Raw genomic sequence first — 14,141 nt, 5'->3', positions numbered from 1 at the left:
CAGAACTGTGAACTTTTCTAATTTGACATGCGACAGAACGTTTGTACTATTAGATGCTTTGATTACATGTCTAACGAGTGTTCTGAAGTGTCTTCTGAAAGCAGCAGTGTGTTTGGAATGACAAACTAGTGTACTGGGGGCTCAAGGATATTAACTAAAAATTGATTAACACCGTAGTTATTTCAGTCAATTCAAATGGCAGCTTTGCGCTCTTTATACAGATATGGGCGGCTCTTAAAAGAGCCTTTGAGTGAATGGTTAGTGGGAGCTAAGCAAATTACTTTGCCTTCACAGCCTTTTCGGTTTTCTTGGGGAGCAGCACAGCTTGGATGTTCGGCAGTACTCCGCCCTGAGCGATAGTGACGCCTCCCAGAAGTTTGTTCAATTCTTCGTCGTTACGCACTGCCAGCTGCAGATGTCTGGGAATGATGCGGGTTTTCTTGTTGTCTCGGGCAGCGTTACCAGCCAACTCCAGGATCTCAGCAGTGAGGTATTCGAGCACGGCGGCCAGATAAACTGGAGCACCGGCACCAACACGCTCAGCATAGTTTCCTTTACGAAGCAATCGGTGAACGCGACCTACCGGAAACTGGAGACCGGCTCTGGAAGAGCGGGTCTTAGCTTTCGCTCTGGTTTTACCCCCAGTTTTTCCTCGGCCACTCATTCTGCCAATCTTGAAAAAAATTAAAGAATAACTTGAATTGTGGATGGGGGTCGTTCTTATAACAATAATCTATTCACCCATTGGCTGAAGCATTGACGGAATATTGTCCAATCAGAAAGGAGGACAACTGAATTGAATCAGTCTTAGCGGCGTAGTACTTAAAAACGGAAAAGAAGAATTTGTACCCCTAATGGTAATCCCTATATGAGAGAATAATTGTAATGGGAGTTAAAATACTGTGAATCTGCTTTTCTTTTTGTGCGTAATTATGGGGATGTAATTTATTGACCATTTGCTTGTATCACTCTGCGACCCCTAGATGCCGTTTATAATTCTGTGCTTAGATGTATTAGTGGGAACAGTTGCAGTACTCATCACTGTGTCCGGTATAAAAAATGTGGGTGGCCCTTTTTCTCTGTAACAAGAGATCACTATTTGTGTGTTTATTTATAAAGCCCTCCTTCACAAATTACCCTTCTACCTCACTTCACTTTGAGTCATGAAACATTTGCCTTTTCAGACTCTAGTTTTGTCGACAAGACTGTTGAGTTTTTCCAAATTCCTCAAATTTCTTCGGACTTGGACCAAAGTGATTTTAAAAGTTATGCTCCTCAAACCCTGAATGTATTACACAAGGAACTGAAAATATTTTTGTTCTGTCATTTTTTGTCTCTGATCTCAACTTTAGTTTCAACGGAGTGTAATTGCTTTACAATTTTGTTTGAATAATTGTCCTTGTCAACTTTTATTATTTCTGGTATTTATTTTATGTGTATTTAATATTACTGTTGTAATATTAATGTAATTTTTTAATTGTAATTCTAATAGAATAATACAGAATTTGAATATTATACAATCACAGGGCACTATCACCATTCACTCACACATTCAAATATAGGAGCAATTTAGACTCCCGAATAAACCTAGCCTGCATGTATTTGGACTGTGGGAGAAATATATAACATATATTACATGATGTTATATTTCTGAGCTTTTTTTGGCCAAGATGGGGTGGTGGGACAGGACAGAATACCGTTTTCTAGTTGGGGGCATTCTGGTCCTGTGTGTGTGTGTGTGTGTGTGTGTGTGTGTGTGTTACACCTATACTGCATTGTTAGTTTTTCCAGATGATTTAATTAAAAACAAACTTTAATTATCTTTGGTTAAAAGCACGTAAAATAAAGCAAATACCTAAAAGAACAAATACAAAATGATGTAAATTTGGATAAAAATATAAAACAAAAATCACATTAAACGTTTTTGAGTGTTTGTAGTAATATGAAATCAAATTAGATACATGTGAAATGTAAGAAAATAAAACATTGAAAACATTCATAGATTGAAAACAAATGCAAAAATATGCAGCTCTAAAAAGTGTGATGTGGATGGCACAGATAGGCCTTCAGATTACATTTGTTTTGAGATGGGCTGATGTATCTGGAACTTGGTGGGCAGTGGGGTTTCTATCATCCATTTTGCTTCGGACTATTTTTGCCAGGGAAGGATTGTGTTTGGCTCCATTGCAATAATTGTGTCCTTGTTCCCCTAAAATGGAAAGAACTTGCACTTTCAAGAAGTTGTGGGTGGCTCTTAAAAGAGCCTTTGATGCTTATGAAATTAGCTTACAGTATACGCGCTCACTTCTTCTTGGGAGCCGCTTTCTTGGCTTTGACGCTCTTGGGTTTGGCAACTTTTGGCTTCACCGCTTTTGCCTTCTTAGGACTCTTGGTCGCCTTCTTTGCTGCGGCTGCCGGCTTCTTGGTTTTTTTCGGACTCTTAGCCGGCTTTTTAGCCACTGCTTTCGGCTTCTTGGCTTTCTTAGGGCTCTTCTTCACCTTAGCTGCAGCGGGCTTCTTCTTTGGCGACTTTTTGGCCGCAGGCTTCTTCGCTACTGCCTTCTTGGCCACAGCTGGCTTCTTAGCTTTAGGAGCCGCTTTCTTGGCGGGCTTCTTCGCAGCAGGCTGGGTTTTGTTGAGTTTAAATGAGCCAGAGGCACCGGTTCCTTTAGTCTGAAGCAAGGTACCCTTGGTCACCAGACTCCTGACTGCAATCTTTACACGGGAGTTGTTCTTCTCTACGTCGTAGCCACCGGCGACCAGAGCCTTCTTCAAGGCAGCCAGAGAGACTCCGTTTCTCTCCTTAGAAGCAGAAACTGCCTTCACGATCAACTCTCCAACGCTCGGCCCCGCTTTCTTGGGCTTGCTTGCGGCTTTCTTCTTGGGAGCCTTAGCCGGGGCGGCTGCAGCTGGGGCTGGAGCAACTTCTGCCATTTCTTTGTCGTTAGATTCGCTCTTCTCACACGAACAGTCAAAGATAATGTTCCGTTTCAGCTGCTCGTACGTCAGGGGGCTGGACTTAAATGCTACATGAGGACCGTATAGACTCAACCAGCCCAGCACAGCGTCTCTCGGCTCCTGAAAACTCACTTCACTGTGTTTTCTTTTCGCCAATATTGATAAAATAACACACCGCGCAGTCATTTTACGAACGAAAAACGCCTGGAATGTTCAACAACAGTCCTTGCACCAACAAATTAACTTCTATATCCTGAACAATATTGCCGCATTTTCCCCAGCTTATACAAAACATAACCACTTGTCACGGAAACGTAACTGTAAAAAGTGCTTCTTCCACATGATTTGCCTTTTAAAACTATCAAACATGTCACACACTTTAAAATTGTTGGCTGATTATTCACAGAACCCCCGTGTGAAAACACGAAAGAGTAAAAGACTTATAAAATACCCATGTGAGACTTTTAAGTAGGAGTTTCTTTTTTGGTAGTAAAGCACAGCGGACATCTTTGCTGGTATTTCAACGCCGTTACATATCAACGTTTGCTGAACCAAGCATTGTTGTTCAGAAAACATTGTTTAGCCTGTAATCCAGACCAAGGTATTTTCTCAGTCGTCATCAATATACTGCTGTATAAATGGTTCCGCTATTTCACGTACAAACTTTGGCCTTGTTCTGGACATACTCGTGCAGTAACTACACCTACCCTTCACGGACGTCTGATATCCCCCTTGAATGTTGAATTTTTTTTAAGGTCATATTGTGGTGAACCTGCCCTTGCATCCATAACATCGTTTGAAGAAGTTTAACGCCTTTGGCAAAAAATATTTTAAATATATAGAAAATGCTAAAAACGGAAGCAAAAAATGTAAAATAAAATAAATAATAAAAAAATATTCAACAATAAAAAATATACAACATAAATAAAAAATCAGCCATACAGAAATTATGAACTTAAATCAAAAGCTCAAGTTTGAGCACAGAACTGTTGAATGTCTTTCCAGCCAATTGTTTCAAGTTACTGAAAGCATTTATCCAAGTTTTATCATTTTGTGTTGTAAGACATTAAAACACAATTCGGGTTTTATTTGCCTTGACTGGGCTCCAATCAACACTTGTTTTTAACTTTGACTGGTTGTTAAAAGCAATAACTTTATTTCTTCCAAATGTTAATTGAATACTGGTTTTTGAATTGTTTAAAACTGGTTTCCTCAGCATCCATTTGTATTTAGCATGTACAGTGGGATGCAAATGTTTTATCACCCCTGGTCAAATTGCATGTTTTGTTGAATTTCTAAGTGAATACAAGTTACTACAACTTCTGGGTTTAAAAAACTTGAAAATGCATATTTTTGCAAATTAAAAATCTAAATTAGTATTTATTATTAAATCCATCTTGGTTAGGACGATTGTCAATTATTGCAAAAACAACACACACGTCCAAATCTCTGAACAACTGAGGCAAGTCATTACACCACATGAACGCAACTTCACATTTTTTAAAGAGCTTTATAGATCAATTTTCATTTTACAAACTTTGTAAAAATACATTTAGACAGCTACAACTACATTATAGCAAATCCGATCCATTTTAATGCTGGACGTGTTCTTTCAAGATCAAGAGTCTTCTTTTTTCTTTTCTTTTTTGTTCTTTGTGCAGTTATTGGTTTAAAAACCACACCACTTTTATTAGCTAGGCCCACACAACACTAATTTTTGTTGAAAATGTTTGCCTCCAATGAGAGTGTCAGTGGCTCTTAAAAGAGCCTTTGGGTCAAGTAGTAACATACTAGTTTACTTTATGCAACCTATATCCACTCCTCAAACCACCTCCTCAAAAATACTCATTATAAAAAAGATAACTGGGAGAATCATGGAGCTTTGCATGTTCTGTTTGTGCAAATACTGCACCATTCACACCCTCTTGTAATATTGATCCATTTACCGATGTAAATGTCTTCCCAAAAGAAAAGGTTTCTGGCAGGACTACATTTCCTTACACTATACTTAATACATAACCGTTTTTTATACAGTCTATGGTGCATTTACAATGCATTGCAGCCCAGATGATGTTGTCCACAGGTGCTTGGAGAGGATTCTCTGAGCCTACTGCAGTTCTGTCGATTCTTGCAAACGACAACATCAATTGAGCAAAAATATGGCCTGCAAGGTAATGGGAAATAAAGCAACTTTCACAGGTCAGGGAACTGAAGCTGAGTCAAGTGCTCGGAAAGCAGCCATGTTCGCCACTGCACCACCAAAACTCTGTTGTTGCAAAATTTTTCCAGAAGGTATTCCTTTAAACCAGATGTTTTTTGGTCTTCACTCTGAAAATTGTCACACTGTGAAATCACGGTACTCGATCCCTGAAAAATGCAGCAATGATTTGATTTGGGAAACATGAGTTTTTATGCCTTGCGACTTTAAATATTTGTTCATCGGAAAATGGCAGTGGAGGGATTTGAACCCTCACCTCTGAAGAGACTGGAGCCTTCATCCAGCACCTTGGACTGCTTGGCCACACTACCTGAGCAGTTGGGCATTACTTGCACAAGAAAATAGATTTGATTTTGACACAAATAAGTATTCCTTGAGACTTTCATGTGCATATGATTTATCGTTTCCATTGCATAATAACTGGAATGTGACTTAAAATACTGTGATGCGGAGGTCACAGTTGGGCCTTTAGACTGCTTTCAACCTGAAATGGGACATAGTGCTTTGAAGGTCTGTAGCATGTGGAGCATAGTGGACAGTGGTTTTTTGACATCCATTGTGCTTCTGCCGAAGTTTTGCTAGGGATGGGTTGTGGCTCTGCCGAGATATTTTTGTCTAATAATTGTTTGTCTTTTCTTTAAGGTTGTGAGTCCATATATCGGGTGACTGTTTTGGTTGCTGATGGACATTGGTAGTCTTAAAGGTAACTTAATTGCTGTAATTTTTATTTTCTGCAGCTTCTGGTCTGAAGCTGTGAACCGAGCAGGCATTTATTTTATTTCAGCAACAGCAAAAACAAATGATGGACCTGTCTGGATAGCTCAGAGCTTCTGCTATTTAAAAGAAATCTGTTGCAGAGCTTTACTGGTCAAGGTAGGGTGGAGGCACTTGGGGCAGAGAACAGTTTATTTTATTTTTTTGGGGAATTTCAGTTCTCTATATGCTGTATATTGCACCTATCCCACATTGATACACTACTCCACATTTCTTGCATCAGTGCATCTACACATCTTATTTTTAAAAATTGTATTTTTTAAATATAAAATAAAAATAAATTCCTCAGCTTCAGATTAACTTGGAAGTCCCACCTCAGAGTTCATCAAGGAACTGTGCATTTCAACTCATCATAAAACGTGAGATTGGAATGAAGTCTTTCGGTAGCTGGAGATGCACACCCACTCACCTGCAATCATGCATTTTTTTTCCACATTTAGAGGCAAGTACACCCACAGTAGCACTCTACCCCTCCTTCATGCTCATTGGCAGTTCTTTGCTAAATAAAATTAGCAATAATAGCAATCATAATAGTAGCTAGCATAGCTTGTCAGCTAGCTAAAAATAAGCAGTAAAACGCTTTCCATTAAAGGTAGTCAAAGGGAAACTTGGTTTACGAGGTGGTCACATGCATAACCCATACAATGTGGATGATGGCTGTATGGATCTGGTTTGTACCAAGGTTCTAGACTAACCAGATGTACTGAATAGAACACGAAATACACCGGTTAAAAGTAAGCACTTCCCATTTATCTACTTATTCCATTCATAAATACCAATAGATTCATGGTTTTTGCCTTTTGTTTACAATGTTAGTGGCTCTTAAAAGAGCCTTTGGGTTTAGCATCATTGCGGTAGTTCACTTGGAGCTCGTGTACTTCGTAACAGCCTTTGTGCCCTCAGACACAGCGTGTTTGGCCAGCTCTCCAGGCAGCAACAGGCGCACGGCGGTCTGAATCTCCCTCGAGGTGATGGTGGAACGCTTGTTGTAATGAGCCAAACGGGAAGACTCCCCAGCAATGCGTTCAAAAATGTCGTTGACAAAGGAGTTCATGATGCCCATGGCCTTTGATGAAATACCGGTGTCAGGATGCACTTGTTTCAAGACCTTATACACGTAGATGGCATAACTTTCCTTCCTAGACCTCCTGCGCTTTTTTCCTCCTTTCCCTGCCGTTTTGGTAACGGCTTTCTTGGAACCTTTCTTAGGCGCGGACTTGGCGGGCTCAGGCATTTTTTTCAGTTGATAGAAATCGAATGTCCCCTCCTGCCGTTGCCCGTGCACATATTCTGTTTATATGCAAATATTCATACTCTTCTAAGCGGGTGATGTCAGAGCGGATTCTCATTGGCGGCAGTTAGTAAACCATAAAAAATTGGCCGATTGTTGCAATTCTATTGGCTGAATTCCCTTGTTTGAAAAATCGCGCTCAAACAAAGGGGTTTTTCTTAAACCAAGCGTTTCCTTTATTTTTGTCATAATCGGAGAACAATAAATCTTCACGGAAATCCGTAGCAACCGAAAACATTCCAAGCAAAGCCCATTATACCCCAATTTCAGCACTCGTCACTTAAAAACGTTTCCGAAAACTAAAACCAATGCTGACCTATATACGTACTTCCAAAAACGAGTCTTTCTCCAGGCGTTAAACATACATTGCAACTCTAAGTGGAAAACGTAGTCATTTAATCTGAGAGTTCCTTGGACCAAAGTGAATATATTGCGTTACACACCTGCATTAATGCTTACAGCCTTACTCGTCATTTTGATATACGTAACGAATACCTCGAACAATACAAAGGGGCAACTGCAGCTTGGTAACCGTAAGTCTGGCTATCGGAACATTACTAATTAGGAAAAAGGGAGGTATGGGATAAGACTGCTCCATTATAAACTTAAATACTGCAACCCAATACTGAACTGCAAGTATTTGTTTAAACTTGATAATAATTGGTACAATCATGAAATTAAGTCAAATACATGATTCAGTAATTCATGGAGGTACTATCATTTTCTGGGTCATTATATTTATTTGATAATAAAATTGCGGGAAAAAGGTCGTTTTTTTTTTTTTTTTTTTTACCACACTCATTTCCAGTAATGCTGCTTTCTGGCAGATCATTGCTGAATTAAGTAGAATTAAGTACACATGCAGACCAAAGTCCTATATAAAAGTGCTTTGGACGATGATGGATAGGACACATACAAGTCATGCGCGAGTTCTACGTCCGTTTTAAGATCAGTGTTCTTGTAGTTAAACCTTATAAGCTCTGATATTTTAATTAAGACCTTTTTGCAATGTACCGCGGAGACCGATTTGATTCAGTGGTTCTGTGCCGTGAGAGCGCGTAAAAATTGTCCTCCTATCTGATTGGACAAGGTTCCATCAACGCTTCAGCCAATGGGAGAACAGATTGTTGCTATAAGTACGATCGTTGTCTACCGTTCGATTTATTCTACTTTGCTTATTGAGACTAGAAAAATGAGTGGACGAGGCAAGACTGGTGGTAAAGCAAGAGCGAAAGCTAAGACCCGCTCTTCCAGAGCCGGTCTCCAGTTTCCGGTAGGTCGCGTTCACCGATTGCTTCGTAAAGGAAACTATGCTGAGCGTGTTGGTGCCGGTGCTCCAGTTTATCTGGCCGCCGTGCTCGAATACCTCACTGCTGAGATCCTGGAGTTGGCTGGTAACGCTGCCCGAGACAACAAGAAAACCCGCATCATTCCCAGACATCTGCAGCTGGCAGTGCGTAACGACGAAGAATTGAACAAACTTCTGGGAGGCGTCACTATCGCTCAGGGCGGGGTACTGCCCAACATCCAAGCTGTGCTGCTCCCCAAGAAAACCGAAAAGGCTGTGAAGGCAAAGTAATTTTTGCTTCACTCCCACTCAAACCATTCATTCAAAGGCTCTTTTAAGAGCCACCCCATATCTGTATAAAAAGTGCCAAGTTGTCATTTGAACCAATTGAAATTCACGATGGTTGGTCTTGTGCTGTATAGTGTCCGTAATATGTGCATGCCACCGCTTTGTATCGATAGGTGGTTCTGAATTGCCGTACGATAGCTGTCATTCCCAACAATTACTGAACCATAAATTCCACAAGCTGTATTGCACATTTACTGTTTTGAATGATTATTTACTCAAGCCAGGTTGTCAGAAATGACTATTTACCATGAAGACTGAAAGTCCCATATTCACATTAGTAAAACCTCACAACGTGATAAGTTTAACGTCTGAGGTAAATCTGCAGGCTCCTAATTTGTGAAGGTGTGGACACACTGTCACCAAAATGACCTGCTTGGTTGACAATGAAATCGAAGACAAACTGCTTCCGAAGATTTTTTTGTTAGAGATTTAATCAAAGCAATTTATTGAATAAACGTATTTTATTCGGATATGCAACCATATATATCACGTCAAATTGTAAAGGTAGTATGTATGAACATGCTTCACTGTTCTGAGCACCGTTTCACTGTTTGAGTCATACAATACAGTGGATTGTGCTGGTCTGAGTTACAAGACTAGGAAGCAAAGATAAATCAAGGCGGTAAAGGAACAGTTTAAATTTTTGGCGGCAGAGGAAGCCGAATAAACTAACCAATGGCCTCGGGGAATGAAGACAGGATCTGGGCCAATGAGGATCGGTAAAAGCCTACCCAATCAGTTTCTCGCTGGTATGCTTTAAAAGCGTGTGTTGGGTACGTACTGAGAAGTATTTCGAAAAGCAGTTATCAACTGAGACACGATGGCTAGAACCAAGCAGACCGCTCGTAAATCTACCGGTGGTAAAGCTCCGAGGAAACAGCTCGCCACTAAGGCGGCGCGTAAGAGCGCGCCTGCTACAGGCGGCGTGAAGAAGCCTCATCGTTACAGGCCTGGTACTGTAGCTCTGCGAGAAATCCGCCGCTATCAGAAATCTACTGAACTGTTGATTCGTAAGCTGCCCTTCCAGCGCCTTGTGAGGGAGATCGCTCAGGATTTCAAGACCGATCTTCGCTTCCAAAGTTCAGCTGTAATGGCTCTGCAGGAAGCGAGCGAGGCGTATCTGGTTGGTCTGTTTGAGGACACCAATCTGTGCGCAATTCACGCCAAGAGAGTGACCATCATGCCCAAGGATATCCAGCTGGCCCGCCGCATCCGTGGAGAGCGCGCTTAAAATGGCTTGACCTAACACAATTGGAACACCAAAGGCTCTTTTCAGAGCCACCTAAGAATTTGTCAGAACAGCAAATGTCCGTTTTCTTATCTAGTGACTATAGCTGTACATTGTATTCATCCCCTAATACATTTTCAGTAATTCCATCCCAATCTCCAGTAATATTTTGGGTTTTATAAATGCTTTTTTTCATGATTTAATAAATTGAGCTAATCTTTTAATGACCCATCAAACATTCGTAATCCAAAGAATAAATCTATTCTTGTAAGAAATTCCACTCTGATGTCTTGTAGATGTAAAAGGGGGGGGAGAAGCTATCAATGTTGCATAGATTTAACATACACATAGTGAACCAGAACGCCCCGAATAGAATAAAAGATGTCCTATGCCTCCACCCTACATTGGCCAATAAAGCTCCGCAACAGATAAAACAGAGCAGAAGCTCGAAGTTCTCCATTCAGGTCCTCTGTTGTTGTTGAAAATGCATATAGTTGGCCTTCAGACTACCAATGTACATTAGTAACCCATGTAGTCACCTGATATCTGGACTTACAACATAAAGACGGCAGTTTAGTAGCGTAGTATAATGGGTAAGGTGCTGAACTTGTAACCTATACCACAAATATCTCGCCAGTGCAGAACACAGTCCCTCTATAGCAATAACTGCCAGAAGTGCAATGGAAAACAGAAACCCCACTGTCCACCATGTTCCGAATATCAGAGACAGAAACCCCACTGTCCATCATGTTCAAGATATCAGAAACCGAAACCCCACTGTCCACCATGTTCCAGATATCAGAGACAGAAACCCCACTGTCCACCATGTTCCAGATATCAGAGACAGAAACCCCACTGTCCACCATGTTCCAGATATCAGAGATAGAAACCCCACTGTCCACCATGTTCCAGATATCAGAGACTGAAAAACACAACAGCCCATCGCAAAACAAATGTGAAGAATTTATTTAATTTAATTTTTTAGTTGTAAGAGTTCTTTATTGCACAAAACGCAGACATATATAAAATAAGACTAACATCTTGACATTTATATTATATCTCATAAAAAACACGTTTTCAACGTACAAAAATGCCAAGTTACTCAAAAGTATTGATATCAAAATGACGCCAAGTTACGGTACTACAAACAATATAGGCTATCTTGCCTCACCGAAATTACATAAGATGTTTTTCAAAGCAATGCTACCCAATATTTCCTCAATTCTTTCAAGTCATCCTTGTGTGAATTTGTACAGTCTAATGAGCGTATACGGTTTAGCAGTTTCGGTTTGCTATAAATGTAAAACAGTGGCTGTGACAAAGCGTGCAGTGGCGTAAGCGTAAACACAACAGAAGCGCAGGTGAAATATGGCTAGTGTATGTACTCACGGATTTGACGGCCATCCAACGAGCCTTGATTGATAAAAGAATGAGCAAGCCCGTAGAATTAGAGCTCCCTAGGTTGCAACTTGTATACCCTTCTGTCCTGCTCCGTTGTCTGTTATTTCGTGGAGATGCACTTTTAGTGTTTGTAAGGTTTATAAGGCATTTTGATAGGCTTATCAGCAGGTAGGAATCCTCTTTGCTGTTTTGCTAAGCTAGAATCGGAAAAGTTGATAGTGGAGAATAGGAGCAGACGCATGTGTTCCAGCAGGCTTTGCATATGAGAAAATAACAACAGTGTGAGAGAAATTAGGACGAAATGATGAAATTGCGTAGTTGAAACAATATGTTTTTAGCAGAATGGGCATGTAGGTGAAGGTTGACATGATCACAGAATATAGTGCGGAGTAAATAAAGTGACCATGAGCGAGCTTAGTTTGCTTATGGAACGCTATATATAATAGTCGGTGTAAAGCATTAGTTATTAAAGTGGAGGGTTAAGCAATGAGTGAAATCTATTGCACTGTTGTGCTTTTCTCATGTTCAGTACTAGTAGTTATACTTATTGGTGAGTCATGATTTTAAATGTAATGTTTTAATGGGGAGTTGCAGAACGTACATACGTAGTAATTGTTTGTATGTGGCTAGATAGAGAACAGGGCGAGGTAACATGACTGTAGAAACGTGGCGTTTGCTGATAAGAAGGTTTTGTACGGTAGCCAAGTGAAGAAATATAGTTAGTAGAAATGGCACAGCGGTGAACTGGTGTAACTTTTTAATAAAAGGAATACATTTGCCGTCATGAAATGCATATGGGTGGCCGTGAGTGAGTTTTGGTAAAGAAAATATAAAAGCGTAAGAAAACATTAGTGTAAAAGAGGAAATTATCTGCCTGAGGGTGAGGCGGGATTCAATCCTTCAACCGGAGGTTTACCAGTCTGTGACTTTGTTAGTGCAGCACCATGACATAGCTATGCAATGGGTGAAATATCATTAGCAAACCTGTCCGTGGTTTTAAAGAACACAGGCCAGTAAGCACAGAAGAGCTCTTGTTGAATCCATATGGCTTTGCAATATTGTAGCCGGTTAATAACTGAACGTGCAGACGGTACATCATAATTCAGTGTATACGTTCGGTGAACGGCGGGTAGATATGGTGCAAAAGCAATAATTGAGAAGTAGTAGACAATTATTAGTGAGGGTAAAAGCAGGTTAAAGAAATGTGTCCCTAGCTGGGCTTGAACCTAAGACTCCGTGTTCCCAAGACTGTAACCTTACCCACTAGGCTACAAGCAGATTAGCTATTTAAACTGGAAATGTTTCAGAGTAAGAAGGTATGGGTATTTTGCCTGTGTATGCGAGTTTTTGATTGGGTGGTGAACTGGTGTAACTTTTTATTAAATGGAATACATTTGCCGTCATGAAATGCATATGGGTGGCCGTGAGTGAGTTTTGGTAAAGAAAATATAAGCGTAAGAGAACGTTAATGTAAAAGAGGAAATTATCTGCTGAGGACGAGGCGGGATTCAATCGTTCAACCGGAGGTTTACCAGTCTCTCACTTTGTTAGGGCAGCACCATGACATAGCTATGCAATGGGTGAAATATCATGAACAAACCTGTCCGTGGTTTTAAAGAAGAACACAGGCGAGTAAGCACAGAAGAGCTCCCGTTGAATCCATATGGCTTTGCAATATTGTAGCCGGTTAACAGTTGAACGTACAGACGGTACGTCATAATACAGTGTATACGTTCGGGGAACGGCTGGTAGATATGGTGCAAAAGCAATAATTGAGAAGTAGTAGACAATTATTAGTGAGGGTAAAAGCAGGTTAAAGTAGAGTAAAGGTCAGAGTAAAAAGGTATGGGTATTTTGCGTGTGTATGCGAGTTTTTTATTGGGTCGTGTAGGAGAAGATTTGGCGGGTGTCGGTAAAATGTCCAATGGGGAGACATGTTATTAGTGGGATAGGCAGCAGGACAAATAAGAATGAGAAGAAGAAGAAAACGCAAAATCCCCTTAGTTTGGGACTTTATTGTGTGGACATGTGAAGTTGTTTATGAAATCGGTCTGTTGGAATGGGGTCAGAAGTTACAGAAATTGATGTTTTTAAGGGCTTAGAGTCTGTGGTCATTGTTGTTATTTTATTACCACTCCAAATGAAGTGACCCAATCTTGGTCCACCCAGACTACTAGCTAATTATATGAAACGCTAATGTTCTGTCCTAGTTTTGCGATATTGACTTGTATCAACAGTAGTTTTAATCATCTGTGAAGCAGACATCATGGTTGCTCAAGAATGTGTTTTTTTTTTATTCAAACGGACTTGTTCGGAAAGCAGGAAGTCCCCTATATATCTGTTGGCATACTGCCAGCGCGTGTTATTGTGAAGTGGAGTTGTTTTGTAACCACTAAAATGTGTCCAATGTTACATTGTGTGGAAGAGGAAACAATAGAACACCTATTGATTAACGAAGCAAAAGAAACCAATCTCATTTATATATATAAAATAAAATAAAAATATATGCCTAAAAATTTATCGCAATTTTTTGAAAGTCCCCTATACTCCAATCCTCGGAAGGCCGGAGTGCTGGGGGCGGGATTTTGCTAGACCCGCCTTACCGTTGAAACTAGGCTTCAATCAGGTCGTCTTT

At 40.4% G+C, this 14,141-nt stretch overlaps 5 protein-coding genes across 5 annotated transcripts; 2 read left to right on the top strand and 3 right to left on the bottom strand.

Moving 5' to 3' along the window:
- Window positions 1-252: 252 nt before the first annotated feature.
- LOC118216313 (histone H2A-like) lies at window positions 253-1,284 on the bottom strand. The gene has a single exon (XM_035397404.1). The coding sequence runs from the start codon at window positions 662-664 to the stop codon at window positions 278-280; it is 387 nt and encodes a 128-aa protein (XP_035253295.1). The 5' UTR covers window positions 665-1,284; the 3' UTR covers window positions 253-277.
- A 511-nt stretch (window positions 1,285-1,795) lies between these two features.
- On the bottom strand, window positions 1,796-3,008 carry LOC118216318 (histone H1-like). The gene has a single exon (XM_035397408.1). The coding sequence runs from the start codon at window positions 2,932-2,934 to the stop codon at window positions 2,302-2,304; it is 633 nt and encodes a 210-aa protein (XP_035253299.1). The 5' UTR covers window positions 2,935-3,008; the 3' UTR covers window positions 1,796-2,301.
- Window positions 3,009-6,765: 3,757 nt separating this feature from the next.
- Window positions 6,766-7,212, bottom strand: LOC118216314 (histone H2B). The gene has a single exon (XM_035397405.1). The coding sequence runs from the start codon at window positions 7,182-7,184 to the stop codon at window positions 6,810-6,812; it is 375 nt and encodes a 124-aa protein (XP_035253296.1). The 5' UTR covers window positions 7,185-7,212; the 3' UTR covers window positions 6,766-6,809.
- A 1,127-nt stretch (window positions 7,213-8,339) lies between these two features.
- On the top strand, window positions 8,340-8,874 carry LOC118216306 (histone H2A-like). The gene has a single exon (XM_035397398.1). It carries the CDS (start codon window positions 8,353-8,355, stop codon window positions 8,818-8,820), a length of 468 nt encoding a protein of 155 aa, XP_035253289.1. The 5' UTR covers window positions 8,340-8,352; the 3' UTR covers window positions 8,821-8,874.
- Window positions 8,875-9,680: 806 nt separating this feature from the next.
- On the top strand, window positions 9,681-10,259 carry LOC118216308 (histone H3). Its single transcript, XM_035397400.1, has one exon. It carries the CDS (start codon window positions 9,698-9,700, stop codon window positions 10,106-10,108), a length of 411 nt encoding a protein of 136 aa, XP_035253291.1. The 5' UTR covers window positions 9,681-9,697; the 3' UTR covers window positions 10,109-10,259.
- The last annotated feature ends 3,882 nt before the right edge of the window (window positions 10,260-14,141 follow it).

The sequence above is a fragment of the Anguilla anguilla genome, chromosome 17 (genome assembly GCF_013347855.1).
Source record: "Anguilla anguilla isolate fAngAng1 chromosome 17, fAngAng1.pri, whole genome shotgun sequence".
NCBI classification, from domain to species: domain Eukaryota; kingdom Metazoa; phylum Chordata; class Actinopteri; order Anguilliformes; family Anguillidae; genus Anguilla; species Anguilla anguilla.
This window is presented reverse-complemented; position numbering and strand designations above follow the sequence as displayed.

What these genes read in the sequence shown, in the direction of transcription:
- LOC118216313 (XM_035397404.1), bottom strand. Translation starts at nt 664, where the DNA reads ATGAGTGGCCGAGGAAAAACTGGGGGTAAAACCAGAGCGAAAGCTAAG.
- LOC118216318 (XM_035397408.1), bottom strand. Translation starts at nt 2,934, where the DNA reads ATGGCAGAAGTTGCTCCAGCCCCAGCTGCAGCCGCCCCGGCTAAGGCT.
- LOC118216314 (XM_035397405.1), bottom strand. Translation starts at nt 7,184, where the DNA reads ATGCCTGAGCCCGCCAAGTCCGCGCCTAAGAAAGGTTCCAAGAAAGCC.
- LOC118216306 (XM_035397398.1), top strand. Translation starts at nt 8,353, where the DNA reads ATGGGAGAACAGATTGTTGCTATAAGTACGATCGTTGTCTACCGTTCG.
- LOC118216308 (XM_035397400.1), top strand. Translation starts at nt 9,698, where the DNA reads ATGGCTAGAACCAAGCAGACCGCTCGTAAATCTACCGGTGGTAAAGCT.